The sequence below is a fragment of the Phyllostomus hastatus genome, unplaced genomic scaffold, assembly GCF_019186645.2.
Source record: "Phyllostomus hastatus isolate PE091 unplaced genomic scaffold, TTU_PhHast_1.1 phas_contig_34, whole genome shotgun sequence".
Lineage (NCBI taxonomy): Eukaryota > Metazoa > Chordata > Mammalia > Chiroptera > Phyllostomidae > Phyllostomus > Phyllostomus hastatus.
Window position 1 is genome coordinate 57,351,364 of NW_025333857.1, and position 15,777 is coordinate 57,367,140.

General features: G+C 48.8%; 1 protein-coding gene across 1 annotated transcript in view; it reads right to left on the reverse strand.

Moving 5' to 3' along the window:
- Window positions 1-421: 421 nt before the first annotated feature.
- EPB41L4B (erythrocyte membrane protein band 4.1 like 4B) overlaps window positions 422-15,777 on the reverse strand; it is a 118,103-nt gene continuing 102,747 nt past the window's right edge. Inside the window, exons 23-26 of the mRNA XM_045840284.1 lie at window positions 12,416-12,532; window positions 9,997-10,065; window positions 4,181-4,326; window positions 422-3,207 (exon numbers count right to left, since the gene is read on the reverse strand). Coding sequence (XP_045696240.1) covers window positions 3,138-3,207; window positions 4,181-4,326; window positions 9,997-10,065; window positions 12,416-12,532 — 402 coding nt within the window. The 3' untranslated portion in view covers window positions 422-3,137. The remainder of the gene's footprint in view (window positions 3,208-4,180; window positions 4,327-9,996; window positions 10,066-12,415; window positions 12,533-15,777) is intronic.

Consider the following 15,777-nt stretch of genomic DNA (forward strand, 5'->3'; position numbering starts at 1 on the left):
ATTTTGAGTTCTTCAAAAGTAGTGACTTTTGAGATGGTGAAAGAAATATAAAGATAAGGATATCAGGTTTGGGAAATATGAAATTTGGGTTGCAGGCAGGTGAGATCTTCTGAATGCTCCAGGACATAATTTTAAAACTCTTCAAACGTAAGAATCTCCTACTGAGGTCTATAGTCCAACACCCCCCCCCCCCCACCATGGGTCACTGGCATCCCAGGCCCCTTGCCCTAACCCCATGTCCACCAGGAGTTTGGGGCCCACACCACTTTGGGGCCATTGCTCTGCAATGATTATGTCAACAAGCTGATCTCCTCCTGCCCCCCAATATAAGATGTGTGTCGTGCAACCAGGCAGTGCTATTGTTTTGGTCTTCAGTTTATAAAAAAGATGGAGCGGTTGTACCAATTCACTTTTATCCCAGTGAATCCACCCAACCCAAGGTCATCTGCTCAGCTCACCATGCCAAGCACCCATTATACACTAATGTAGGCAAATAACCAGGACAACTGCTGAAACAATGGAATCCTCTTGATTTTACTGGTTAGTGTTGAGCTGCCAAAGGTACTGGGTTCTCATACACAGTATTAGCCAACTGCTTTGTGATCAGACTTCCAGTGACATCAACCTTCTGAACATCTGTGGACCTCGGGGGACGTGGGGAAGAAGCAGGAGGCTGAGAGCCTCCTAGCACAGCAGCCAAAAAGCCCATGCATCCCTCCTCAGAAGCAGAGCCCCCCTGACACCCTGGAACACGGGGGCTCCCAGCTTCTGCAAGAAAACTTCCATTTTGCCTGAAAAGTTTCCATTCGAGAGCAGGACGTGAAGAGCAGAAGAGTCAGAAAGCAGTTAGGAGAGAAGGAGGGAGGGTGCTGGGTTAGCAGGAGGTGACCAGCCCAGACACAGATAGCTCCCCCAAAATGTACAGGACCACAGTTTGCTTCATTGTGTGCACAAGACTGCAAAAGCTGTTTTAAAAGTACAGCCAGGGGTCATGTAGTATGGGGGTTAAAAGATCCCAAATACCCCAATTGCCCCAGGTGGCTTCACAGGAGGAGCAGACAGCAGTAATGAGAAGCCATCAATGAGAAGAGCACAATAGTCTGTGAAAGGCAAAGCCAAGCCCCGCACATGTTGTTAGCTTCTGATGTTCTGATGACGTTACTGCACCACAGCAAGGTACCAAAGGGCTGATGTTTACAGTGACGGCCATGACTCATAGAGAAAAGCTTAAAGACTCTCCAGTGTACTCTGTTTACTAAGGCAGGGAAGTGTGTAATACGTTTTAGAAAGATTTCCCTCAAAAAATATTAATATTTTAAAGATTCAGCACTTCCAGGGTTAATCCTCTGTTATCGGAATATTTGCTTACATACCTCATTTTACAATAATGCTAGTAAATGAGGCATTGCTCTTTTTTAAATAATCATTAGTATGAAATTATTGGCACCATTCAGTTTTAAGTACAGGGACAGGAGAGCAAATTATACAATACAACATAAAAATACAGTTCTGGTACAAATATGTGAGATCAATTCCATTTAACAAGTGGTCTTAAGAAATGGATGGACATTTTACACACGAGGAAATACAGCTAGTAAATCATCACATGGAAAAGTACTCAGCCTTGCTAGCAATTAATGAAATAAAACAACATTTCAAGAACAACAATACACACCTATTAAACTAGCAAAAATAAATAAAAACGGCAAAACCCAATACTGGCAGAACTATTGGTAAATAGAAATGCTTATACATTGCTGGTGGCATCATAAATTGAAGAAGGAATTCAAGCATTCAGAGGGGGTGGGAGGGGGGTGGGTTGAACTGGATGACCTTTAAGGTCCTTCCAACCCAGAGATGGATCTTTCTAGAAAGCAATCTGGCAATATAAAGCAAGAGCTATACAATACTTCATGCTCTTTGACCTGGTAATCCCCTCTTTGGAGACATTCCCAAAGGAAGAATCCAAAGGAAGGAGATATATATATATATATATATATTTTTTTTTTACAAAGACATTCATAGCAGCACTATTTATACGAGTGAAAAATTGGATATATCTCGAATGTCTAATAATGGGGAGAAGTGAGGTTAGCCATGTTATACGGACATAAAGACATTTAAATGGGTGAGAGAGGGTTCTGTGTTGAAAAGAGAAGCTATGTGTTAGGTGGAAGAGTACAACTGAAGGGTACGCACACACCGGTCGTACCTGTGTACAATGGCGTACACGCGTGTCGGGAAAGCTTGGGAAACAATCTGGAGGGCTAGTTCGTGGTTAGGGGGTTCCTTTATTCCTGCAAAGTTGTTCAAGTGCATAATAAAAAGTTAAAAACACATTTCGTGAAACTTATAAAAAGAGAGTAGGGTTTCTTCTGATCAAGGTCCTATCAACGGGATCGGAACTGATCAACTTTAGAAATGATTTTCCTTTATGGAACACCCAAATGAAGCCTGACACTGAATCACCTTAACCTTGTAAGGATTTTTAGAATTTGAGCTGTAATTTCCTGCTTTGGGTTTCATGATAAATTATATGTATCCCAAGCAATATCATATCTAACAAAGTCACAAGTGAAGTTACGTTTCAGATTAAGCTGAAGTACCTTAAGTCCTGGTGAATGCAACTTTCCTTTTTAGCTCATGTCTGAATAAAAATGAATGTTAAAGACTTTAAAAGATCTGTGTATTTACTAGTGTAAATGAAAAACCAGCAAAAAGAATTATTCTCTCATTAAAAATGACTTTAACAAACAGTCAAAGCTCGGTGTAAGTTTCGATCATACAAAATCACATGGTTGAGATTGATAGCAAAGGATTCTGCTCCTTATTAACCCCTGTGGTTATTGATGTATACACACAGGTACTTCTGAAAGAAATCCACATTTTTCCATTGTTCTTCTCCAAGGCTTGCCAATCCTGTCTCGACTACATTGAGTAGTAGAAAAACTCTAATACTCAGGAGACATAAAACAACTTTTCCAATAGAAGTCAAGCCAGATGTTGGCTTCAACGACCACGGAGACCGGGGCGGACAGAGCACACATCAGCCTGTTGTGCTAGAGTGAGCCCGCAAAACCCGAAGAAGGAAAATGACAGAAGGCACCATGCCATCCTCCAGGCAACCAGGGGAGAATTCACAGTTCGGTCATCAACAGTCTTTTCATCATTTTCTCTCTCTCCAGTTCCTGCCGGAGCGTCTCTGCACTGAAAAAGAGGAAGCGACAAAATAGTGAGCTAAATCCTCAAAAATCACAAGAGCAATTCAGCTGAAGTTGTCCCCAAGATTCTTTCTGGACTGCAGCTCTTGACTTTCTCTGTTAGGCTCCTTAAGCACCTCCTCCACTGGCTAGCATTTCAATGACCTGAAGTCACCTGCCTACCTATGGGCTTCCCCCACCAGACTGGGAGTTCCTCCAGGCACTGCCTCTCAGGGGCCCAACTGCACAGATGTCCTTCACCTCTGAACTCCCACAGCCCAGCACAGAAGCTGGTGCAAAGCCACCTCTCAGAAAGGGTCTTTTGAGTGATTGGGAAGATGTCTAGAGGTTAGATTTCTTTAAATCATGTTTTCAATTGGTCTCATATGCACTTTCTTCTGGAATGCCCTTCTATGTTTTCTTTCTTTTATCCTCACCCCAGGATATGTTTGCATTGACCTTAGAAAGAGAGGAAGGAAGATAGAGAGGGAGGGAGGGGGAGTGAGAGAGAAAGAGAAAGAGAAAGAGAAAGAAACATCAATCGGTTGCCTCCTGTTTACACCCAGACTGGGGATCAAACCTGAAGCCTTTTGGTGAATGAGATGCACAACCAGGTGGGCCACCTGGCCAGGGCCAGGGCCCTCCTACTGTTTTAACAAATCGAGTTAAATTAAAATTGGCTGCTTTAAGAGATTACTTCTGACTCCTTGGCCTTCAGGCCCAGTTGCCTCTCTATGGAATCTGTCTCCACTGTTCACACACGCACATTCATTCAATGTCTGTCTCCCCTCTGCTGATACTAAACTGTAAACTTCATAAAGGTAGGACTTTCATCTGTTCTGTTCATTGTCCATCCCTAGCACCTGGACTACTGTGTAGCCTTTGAAGACATTTCAGCAAATGCAGAATGAAGGAATGAGAGGGTTGTAGACATCACACACACGGTGAACCTCAGCCTGTGCCTGGTGTCCCCGCCTCACCTGGCTGCCAGGGAAACAGGCTTCCGAGCGGTGTAGATGGTCTGCACTGTGGAGATGGTCTCGGTCAAAGGCCTCAGGGTCACTGCGGGGATCAGCGGGGAAGACTGGCCGGGGCAGCACGGTAACTTACCGTCTCTGAAATCTGCCTGGAGGGGAAACGGGAAAGAGGAAATCCATCTCAAATTCGGTTCCATTTCCACACTGTCAGCTGCTCCCTGAGCCTTACTATACAATTCTGTTGTTTTTTGGTAATAGCTACACTCAATGGCCATTTATTACAGTGACTTATTTTGTGCCAGACACTACATAAAGTACGTTACATACATTACCTCCCACAATCCTGGAAGGTAAAGATCACATTTCATCACATCTTAGACATCATTGTAATAAGATGCACTAAGTTTGCATTGCCCAAGAGAAGGAAAAATGTGCCCATTCCAGCTTTGTCACACCCACCATTGTAACGACTTTCTGATTTTGGAGAGGTCAAAAGGTGAAAAGAATGTGGATCTTAGGACTGATTTTATGGAAAAGGGAAGTGAGGTCTGAGAGGCTAAGTATCTTTCCAAGGTCACACAGGGTGTGTTAAGCACCAGTATTTAGAAGCAAGGTTAGCTGATTCCATGACTGGTGTTTTTCACCACAACAGCCATGGTCCCCAAAGTAGGGCCCCCAGACTAGCAGTATCAGTATTACCTCGAAACTTGGTCAAAATGCAGATTCTCAGGCACCCACCAAGGACGTCTGGAAACAGAATGCCTGGGAAGTCCAGCAATCTGTGTTTTTACAAGACCTCTAGATGATTTTGAAACAAGGTCAAGTTTTAGGTACGCTGCCTCATTTGGAGAGAATAACTGATTATTGTCATTCATATCACAAAGCATGATATGCGTATTACTTTTATATAGAAAAATTAGAAGATATAGAAAAGCAAATAAAGAATTCCATAATCCCTTACTGTTTTGGGCAGTATATGGGGGACCCCCCCCCCCGCCAAAAACACAATTATCTTCTGGAGGGCAGGCCCCTTTTAGCACAAGCTTCCCCCACTAGGCGAGTGTTCTAGGAGCCCATCTATACCAGTGTACCAGCTGGCACTGTTGTGAGAGGCTGCATTTGGCTTCAGTGAAATTTTTTTTTGAAGATTCAGCACGTTTGCCCGTTTTATAAAGGGTGGTTCACGAGCGCACCTGCCCACACCGTGCTGAGTGTTCAGCACGTGCTGAGTTTTTGACCAAAAACGGCATGACCCTCATGCCTCATGCTCTCTATTCACCCACTCTCTCCCCAAGCCACTTTTTTTTTGTTTCCCCAGAAGAAAAAAGTCCTCAAAAGGAAACACTTTGCCGATGTGGAAGAGGTGAAACAAAAAGTGGCAGAAGCACTAAAAGGCCTCAAAATCCAGAAGCTCAAAAAACTGTTTTGAGCAGTGGAAAAAATGTCTCCATAAATGTACTGCATCAAATGGAGAGTACTTTGAAGGTGACTGAAGTTTAAATGTCTAAGAATAAATACACAATTTTTTATAAATAAATTCTGGGATTTTGGGGGGTCCCCCTCATCTATTTCCTCATAATATTTCTCTATGCATGCTTTTTGTTTGTTTTATATCCTTTGGATAATGCCAGCTTTATATTCTATAACTAGATTTTTCACACTAGCTCCTGACCTTACAGTTGGAGAAATTTACCACGTAGCTTTCCAAAGAAGAGGCTCTGATCGTCAACTGTGCACTACTGCTGCTGTGATTCAACAGAAGATAAGCTATCTCTTCTAGGAAAAACACGAACCCCCCTAACAATACCAAGTGTAGCTACAGTTCTGTAGCAGTATATCTGGCTTGAGCAATTGGGAGAAAGGCTTATCTTTGAGGGGGTCGCGCAAGGCTGTCGCTGAAAAATGCAAGCCCCTATTTGTCTTGTGCCTGTCTCCAGAGGGAGAACTGACGGACCTGGCCTGGGAGGGTGCAATGCCAAAGAACGGACCATGAGAACAAGAGCCTTATATATTTTCCAGCATGCAGTGCTTGCTGCAAGGAGCTTACACACGTGTCAAATGAATGAATGTACTTTCACTGAACATTCACTGCTCTGGCAGTCATTTGTTCAGTCCAGCAGGTAATTCTGGCTCGTCACTTCCCAGGCACCAGGTAGGACTGCACTTCCCCACCTTCTGTGAAGTTAGGCATGGCCACATGCCTTGCTTTGGCCAAGGAAGCGTGGGTAGCAGTGCCCTATTTCATTTCCTTTGAAAGATTTAAGAGCCGGTATGTGATTTATTACCTCGCCCCCCACCCCGCTTCTGCCACTGTGACTAGCAGTGCTCCAGATGGCAGCTGCTCTATTAGCCTGGGTCCCAGAAAGAGGACGACACAGAGCACAGTCCGGAGCCCACCCATGACGGACATGCAGCACGAGCAGGAAATGCAACTTGTCATTTAAAGCATGACTTCGCTCCTCGTCTCTCCGGACACAGGAGCTGGGGTAAGAAGGTTTTTTTGTTGCTGCTGCTTCAGTGAAGTGGGTGGAGGTTGGGCTTTTAATGCCACTTTTGATACTTTCTGGAAAAAGAGGGAAATATGGCACAAAGGCAACGTTGGGTAAAAGTGCCAGGGCCTTAGCATGAATCAAGGTAGTGACACCAAACTGCATTAGCAGTCATTATATTCGTCAATGTCATGTACTCTAAAAAGAAAAGCTAGTTTCACTTAAGAATGACCTTGGGGAGCAGTGAAGATTCCCAATATTATTAAATCTCAATGCTGAGTACTTGTTTTTAAAATATTTGTTAAATGAACAAAGGAATGAATGAATGAATAAATAAATGAACTGCCATTAAACGAAGCAGATAAAAGAGGGACAGACCCAGGTTGGAAAGAACATGGGATGTTAATTTGACCAGAACCAGCCTGGGGCCCTTATCCTAGACAGATCAAGGCACTGGGCTGAGTACAAAGCAGAAGCCCAGTCAACAGGCCTGAATATAGGGTAGGAACTGGTTTTAGGATCAAGCAAGGAGCACGGTTGTTGAAACCAGGCTCAAGGTCAATGCTAGATCAATTGCCAGACCGACTTTGTGCAGAGTTCCCTGACACTGCTGGACTCCCTAACAACTAGGGCTAGGATATGTCTGGAAGTCCGTGGAGAGACCCATCCTACAGCAAGATCAAGTCTCTTGACCTTGGTGGGGAGGAGGAGAGAACATGACACACGGGAGAGAAAATCAGGAGGCTGAAGCCCATGGATTTGGCTTCCGTTACCATTGGGCTGCCAGTAACTCCCTCTTTATTATCTCCAATCGACTCTCTTTCCTCAGTTACAGACCTGGATATCCAATTGCCCATTCATTGTTTCCACCTGGGTGTTTCCAGGCATTTTTTTTTTTAGTATATTTTAATTTTTCGACTTAACTTTTATTATATTTTTTCCGTTCCAAGGCATTTCTAACACATCATGGCCAGAGGCAAATTCATTACCTTTCCCAATCCAGTCTTCTTCCAGATTTCCTCATCCCAGTGAATGAACCCACTGGCCATCCACGTTCTGCGGCTCAGAAATCCAGGAGCCATTCCTGACCTTTCCACTTCTTGACTGAATCCAGTTCTTACCAGTCTCTGCGCTTCTCTCCATCGCCACCACCAAAACTGCTCTGGGTTAAGTTCTCTGCCCTCTTGCCCTTGAACTGCTGTCCTCCATTTCTAGACTATTGTCCTGAAGCCACTCTGCCCGTCACAGGGAACGTTTCCAAACGCACCTGCCCTGTCACTGCCCTGCGTAAGTCCTTCAAAGCCTTCCCATTGCTCTTAGGATAGACATCAGAATTCCTACTGTGGCCTACAAGGCCAAGCTCGGTGTGGGCCCTTCAGTGTCCGTTCCCGCCTCCCCTTCCTGTTCTCACGCCCCACTCCCTTGCGCTCTGCGTGTTAGTCTCTCTGGCTTTCATCTCAGTCCCTGGAATGTGGGAGGACCCCTCCTGCCTCGCGTTCATGCTGTTCCCTCTGCCTGCTGCAGCTGTCTTCAAGCCACACTCGCCCAGTTCTTAAAAGTCCCAGCGTGGTTTCTAACATTGGTTTCCTGCTCCACCTTGGCCCCCAGCTTTTCAGGAAGGGCTTTCCGGGTGACCCACAGCATTGCCAAGGCCGGGCAGGAGGCCAGTGTGCCCATTATGGCCAGCGGAGGGAAGGGGAGCCAGAGTTTCCAGCTGGGGAACTGAGCCTAGCAGAACTGCAAGGGCGGGATGCATTTAATAGCCTGTCCCAGCCCCTGTGTCTCTGCCCTCTGGTTCTTAAGAGGCAGATGCTGCAGGCAGCTTATAACCCTAGAAATGGACATTCTGGAAGCCCTTTTTTTTTTTTTTTTTTGCCTCCTCCTGGACTGCTGAACACCTTCCCTTCTGTTTGTGCTGAATCAGCCACTGATCACACCCTCCCTCTCTGTGTGACTCAAACCACCTCAGGTAGTGATGATGATACTGCTCATGAGGCCATGCTTTGAGCTACTCCCAGGTCACCTACAGCTCCTCCAGATTGTACAGAAACCCTTTGGAAGGAGTCTCAGGAGTCATTTGGTTCTAGTCATTTGGAATTACCACCACAGATCCCTGGGAGGAGCGGAGGGGAGGGGAAAGAGGAGGGACCCTGGGCTCCCCATTTGTGCTCCAGACAGCCGCCCACACTATAGCGACCTCCTGCAGAAGTTTTCATTTAAGGAAGAGAATTGAGCAGCTAAAAAGGAGCCTGGAAACCACTGAATGCTCATTCTGCAAATGAGAAAACCACACTTACATGTTAAAAAACATTCCACCTGTTTGCAGCAAGCATGAATAAGCTGTCCAGTGATGCGGAGAGAGGTGATGACATGAAGCCAGTTGTCATGACTACCAGCCCTTGTTAATTACACCACCTGCCTCTCCAGCCTTGAAAAATAACAACCACACCTGATGTTTGTGGCATGGTCTGTGGCCACTAAAGAACTTTCAAGTTTTTGATCTCTTTTGATTCTTGCCTCAACTGGATACAAGGAGGATACTCTTATCACTGTGTCCACTTTAAATAAAGGGAGAGTGGTGTTCAAGGTGATAAAGTGACTTACCTAAAAATCACACCATTATCAAGATGCAGATCCAGCCCCAAAGAATAAAGAACCGATAAATAAATACCATGTCCAGGTATGTTCATAGCAGCATTATTGATAGTAGCCAAGAGGTGGAAACCACCCACACACCCATCAGGAAATGAATGGATCGACAAGTCGCCGTGTGTGCGTACAATGGAATACTGTTCTGCCACGAATGGAAATGAAGTACTGATACAGGCTACAATGTGCACAGACCTCAAACACATCACGCTAAGTGAAAGAAGCCAGACACAAAAGGTCACACATTACATAACTGCATTTATATGAAGTATGCAAACGAGGTAAATCCACAGGGACAGAACGCAGATCGGTGGCTGCCACAGGCCAGGGGGCGGCCGGACACAGCGGGGTGACTGCTTCTTCAGTTCGAGGTGTCCCTTGCGGGTGATAAAAATGTTTCTGAACTAGACCATGGCAGTGGTTGCATGACTCTAAACGTGCTAAATGTCACTGAGTTGTCACTTTAAAATAGTTAATTTTACCTGGTGAAGCTCATCTCAATAAAATAACTAAAAGATGGAGAACCCCCCCCGCCCCCGCCCATACCCCAGCTCCTTTCGAACTCACAGAGTCTGCAGGGATCTGAGAAGCTGTGAGCGCGGCTGCCTGGCGCCCCACAGGAAAGCACGCCCCGTGGGAACAATGCCCTTGAATGCAGGTAGGTTTTCCGGAGCTACTTACGGTAAACTGTGGCCCTGTAGTGAAAGGATCGGGAAACGGGGTCACTGTATCAACCGGGAATGCTTTTATCTTCAAAAAAGAGAAAAGACAAGAGTGTTCCTTTCAGATTAGAAAACAAAGCTGTGCGATCTTTGGCAGTGTGCTTTCAAAATCCAACTGAAAGCTTCAGGGGGAACGCATGCAGAGCCTTTGTTGCTTGTGCAAGGAAACACGCGGAGGTCCCTCAGGAGCGTGACCAAGTGCTTGTGTCTGTGGTCATCAGACTGTAGGCTGGGATGCACTAGGGATGAGAGACTGGAGTCTTGTGTTTGGGGGCACCCCATGCTTACCTCACCCTGGAACCCCCTTCCCTGGGGTCTGCCTGGGCCTCCCAGGTGTGCTGGGCCCTATATGCAGCCTGTTCCACTGATCAGGGCATATGACGAGGCAGGCCAGGGCAGCCAGGGGTGGCTGCTGATGGCTTCTCTGTGGCTGAAGGGAAAGGGCTAGTGACTGCTGAAGGGTCACACCCTGGGACACAGTCTGTCACAGTGGACAGAGGAGTGACTTACCTAAGGTTACACCATTAGTCCTGACCTGGACTAATTAGGCTAGAGAGCATTCCCTATCTGTCCACTTCAGTGGCTGAGCTCCCTGTAAACCCTGGGCAAGAGAAGGAACCCACATAAGCACATGAGAGTCCCGCCACCAGGGCCTCTGGGAACAGAAGGCGTGGTGATCAGAAGTGCCCAGTTCCGCGGTGGCGGCAGCACAGGGCTGGTCTGAAAGAGGGTGGGTGCCCCAGCTTCAGCAGGTAGTGGTGGGTACCCCAAAGAGCCTTTGCTTCCATTTCTCTGTCTGGTCATTTCGTCTTTGGTCCCCTGGAGTCCTGGGAATGGGGGGAGAGGCTTATTTCTTTAAGCTGGCCTAAAAGAACTGCCAGCAGACCCAGGGAACTGACTACTCTGGCACTAGCTTTGTCTGCAGCCCCCAGGGCACAGAAACTACCTACAAGACTGCTCTTGAATGCACACTCTGCCACCCACCACCAGAGGGCAGCAGCCCTTGTGACCCTCAGGGTCTTGTTTATGGACCCTGGGGCAACTCCCTGATTCTCTTGAGTGGCTCTAATGGGGAGTAAGGTAGGAATGAGCAAAAACACACCAGACCGGACCCAGATTCTCTGAGGTTTCTGATCGGGTGGCATAGGTCTCACTCCAATTGACCTGGGAAGGACAATGTCCTTGCAATCCGCATTGAGAGGTTCAGTCCAAGACTGTTCCCCTCCCCCGAATTCTCTTCTGCCTCTTTCAACAACTCCAAATTTCCACAATGGACCCCACACTGCCTTAAGACCCAGGCGCCAGCTCAGGCTGCTGGTGGAGACTGCCTGCAGCGCAGCGGGGTTAGGACTGGGGGCACGTTCTGGGGGCAGAACGTGGTGCGTCCTTGAAGGTTCGCCTCTTGGCTCCACGTGGTGTTCTGGGACCAAGAGCCCAATCAAAAGTAACAAACAGGTAAGACTCTCAGACCTTCATGGAGGAGAAGGGCAAAGAGGTCCATTATTGCTATTAAAGAAATGTGAAAATTGGCAACTCCAAGGAATGATGTTGCACCTGCTCTAAGGAAGAAGAAATGTTTTCTACCCTGTGGTGTGCAAGTGTGGCCAAGCACGTTTGCCCTTCTGATGGCGCCGTCACTCGGTGCGGCTACATTAGCCAGGGAGCAAAGTCAAGGTCACACTATTGAACCTGGCAGGGTCTAGCCCGAGAAAACAAAACGCCTGGCGCAACAGCCTACATGCATTCCCGGGAACAGTGAAACTGGAGACCACGTACGTGTCCCGCAGTAAGTCACTGGCTGGGTCAATGTTGGACCACTCACCTAATGGAACATACAAGGTCCTGGAGAATGTAGTGACAAGACAGAGAGAACACAACCTTAAGTGAAAAACAGGAGGGGCTGTGGATACTATGGTTTAACCCTGTAAAAGTGTGAGTAAATATGAATAACTATTAGCAGGAAACGTGCAAAAAGGAAAAAAATGTGCTAAGGTGAGGTTATGAGTGATTCAAGTCGTCATGTAAGACTCATCTTGATAAAGAGCAAGAAAGACGAGTTTTGAAAAATTTTTATTTGCCATGGCAGTGCAACTAAGACTTTTCTCTCTGGCAAAACATCTCTGCTCATTGAAGCTCTAGGGAAACAAACTCTTCCCAGTTCTGGAGACCTAGAGGTGAGGCGCAGGACCGCAGCCCCACGCCTCAGTTCGACCAGAGCCAGCTGGCCTCCGAACCCTGCATCCATCCTGGAGGGGGAGCACCTGTCGGCCGGCCTCTCCTGGTGGTCTGCTGCTCCTGCACACCCTTGGGGCCGCCGCCTGGCGGCTCCTGCCGCCTCGCCTCTCCTGGCCAGGCCCCTCTCCCTGCCAGGTACCTACCAGCCTCGTTTTGATTGGAGGGTGCATGCAAACTCCAGTGGTCTCTTCCTTCATGGGGAGAGAGAGTGGAGGAGAGCAGCGAGAGTGGGCACAGTGGGGGGCGCTGGCGGGCTCTGCCTGCTCACGAGGAGTGGAGAGAAGGGGAGGAGGTGAGAGAGGGGGAGGAGAAAGAGGAGATAAGGGAGGGGGAAAGAGAGAAAGATAGCACAGTGCAAGACGGATCTGCCAACTGCTGCTCGCCAGCCAGCCTCACCCGCAGCCTGCTTCCAGCCCCTGGCGGACTGGAGGCTCGCCCCTCCCGCCTCCCTCCGCTCTCCGCCTGCTCTCCTCCTCTCTGGCTCTCCTCTGGCTTCTCTATACTGTCTGAGCAGAACACCACATCGAAACCCCACTCCCGGGGTGGGCAGGTAGGGGCCGTCTCCTGTGCCATCTGCACAGGACCGGCAGTGGCTTCCTGGCATGCTGTTGAGGATTCTGACATACTGCCCAGGCCAAGCCAGAAAGAAAGCGGTGAGGAGTCAGTGATGCCGGCATGGGGGCACTATGAGGAGGAGGAGCCACGCACTTCAGAGTATTTGCCCCCCAGGCCCGGGCCCTCCTGCATTCTGCTAAATAAGCATCCACATTATGGTGAATCGGCGAGCAGATGTCCAGCAGAGTGCCCCAGGAAAGAGATATATCAGCGAGGAGGAACACAGAGTTTAGGGTTTAATCTGTCATGTCTCTTATCTGTGTTCAGAAAACATACTAGCCCTGACCCCCCTCCCCACACCCATGCGCGAATGCCTGGGCATCTCATATGGGCACTGGGGTACCCTGCTGCTTAGCGGGAGGATACCAAGCATTGTGAGAAGATGCCATGTCACTTGGGATGCCAGGTTCCCCGGCCCAGCCCCGAACTGCGCCATGCACCAGACAGAGGTCCCACAGCTTGTCCTGGTGAAAATGACGATGGTGAAGAGAGAAAGCTCTGAGGTTAGGAGAGGGGACCACTGCCGGGGTTGGTTTGGGTTTCACGGAGGGACCATTCGCTCCACAGAATAAATACGTGCATCTTTTTGCTCAAGAGAGTTTCCTTACGTAGTTGGTACGATCCTGCCGTAATGGGTAAAGCAAGGCTCTGGGTCAGCGGCATTGAACACTGATCAAGAGAACTGAGGCCCCTTTCCCGTCTCCAAAGTGATCTAACTGTCCCCTTTCCAGCGTGCCGTCCTGGGCAGTTTCCAGGGGCCTTCACAGCCACCGTCTCACCACGGCCTTCTCGACAGCCTGGCTTCCCTCTTCAAATCGGGGATGTGCAGAAACGGCATTTGCAAAGTCTAAAGCCATGGGTCTAGACCCCTTTCATGATTGGCTTTACACCTATTCTTCAGAAACGCATGAGTCCATATTAGTCCCCTGTACTTGGGTTTATCAGCCTGCTTACAACCCCCACACTGCTCTCTCTGATTCTCAGGCTAAATCCTACACTGCCCAAGGCAGCACCCACGGCCTGCACGGGGTGGCTCCTGTCTGCCCTCGAGCTCGGCTCCCACCACTGCCCCTCACTCACAGACCCAGCCAGGACCGCCGCACCAGGGACCCCAGGTCAGGGGCCTTTGCCTCTGGGGAGCAAGCACAGCAGGCACCCAGTGTGTGCTTTTTCAAGAAAATAGAGGCAGGCATGAATGACGAAGACACCTAGGCATACCGCCGATAAGCCAAAATGTATACAGCCCACCAATGTCTGAACTGAAGATGATAATGAATGACTTGGGGTTTTGCCCAGCACTGGACTTTCACAGTCAAGAAATGTTGATCCCCAGAGCACCTCTGACCACTCACATATGCATCTGAGTGGATTTAAACACAAGAACATTCCTGAGGCTTACACGTTCTCGACTCTTAGTAAATGAACAGGAGATAAGATAACACATGTAATAGGATACTATTTTGAAAGGCCATTTTAATTTTTTGCCTGGTGCTTCCTCTGCTCCTTGGGCCTTCCCCACAGTCAGGCAGCTAGGTCCTAGTCAGCTCTGAAGTTTCCAAATCTGACGTTTGGGAACGAGTTTGGCCTGGACAAACAATGATGACACCAGGTGAGGCTTCACCATACGGACTGGAAAAGCGGTTGCCAGTTTGAGGACACTGGAGGGAAGCCAGAGTGGAAGGGAGGCAGGGCGGATGTTAGGGAGCACTGAGAAAAGGGGCCCCGGGGCCCCTGTCCAGGGGCTGAGGACGGGGCACAGAAATGGAAGCCGGGGAGGACCTGTGCCCCTTTGCTCAGGCAGAGCTGGGGAGCTGGCAGGCCCCAGAGCGGAAGGGCTGTGAGGGGTGTCCAGCAGACAGGGGGTCCATCCCAGCAGCAGGGTGATTTCCATCCCACTGCCTGCGCGAGGGAAGCAGCGTGCCCCAGTGCGTGGGCACGCGGGTGACACCACAGACCACACGCTGTCCTTCCCTCGCCCTGTGTCCTGGAGAGTACAGAGGCCCCTGACTTGACTGGAGATGAAGCTTCAGCCCTCACGACAGAATGAAGTTCAAAATAAAAACTATTATTGGGGCCAATGGAAACGCAATCCTTCTGACAGCCAACGCAGGGCCCATTCTGTGCCCTTCGCAGACTGCCTCTGGCTAGACCCATCTCCTCCCTGACACATGAACTTGACTGACCATCCCTGACCCAGAAGAAACCCAGCTCTACCAGCTCTGCTTTGCAGTTGGGTGAGTGGTTTAGGGACCCCAGGGAGGAGGGAGGGACAAGCCTCAAAGGGAAAGAAAGCATCAGGAACACAGGGGCACAGGTGTCTCAGGTCTGTGTTACCTGGGGAGGGACGCTGGCATGGCTGACCTGGAGCGGGGGTGGGGGGGGGCAGGAATCTGCATTCCTCAGGGTCAGCATTATTACATGTCAGGGCACCTTCCTTCCCACTGCCCTCCTCTATTAGCACCAACACCCTCCGTGCGCTGCTCACACTCACGCCCCTGCAGAGAACGCCAGACGGAGAGTGGGTGCTGTCTTCACTTCATGCGCCTTCTCCCCCCACCCTGACGCCCCACCTCCTCCATCCCAGGCGGAAGCTGATCCAATGGTGGGTGAAGTCTGCGATGCGGCTGCTGGGGCCTGGCAGACAACCAGCTGCAGATGTGGTGGGACTTGGATTGCTAAATTGGGCTACCTAATATAAGAGTTGGGGTGAGGGAAGGAAAGATTTGGGAGGAGAGGGAAAATGCTGAGACAGGGAAGCCAGAAAGAAAGTTTTTGTGGAGAGCTCGCGGATGAAAGTTCTTCAAGGTGTGCAGGGGGCGGGAGAATTAAGAAGTTGACGAAAAGAGATTCAAGAAGTGTTACCAGGTGTGAATTTAATGTTCTTGAGTGT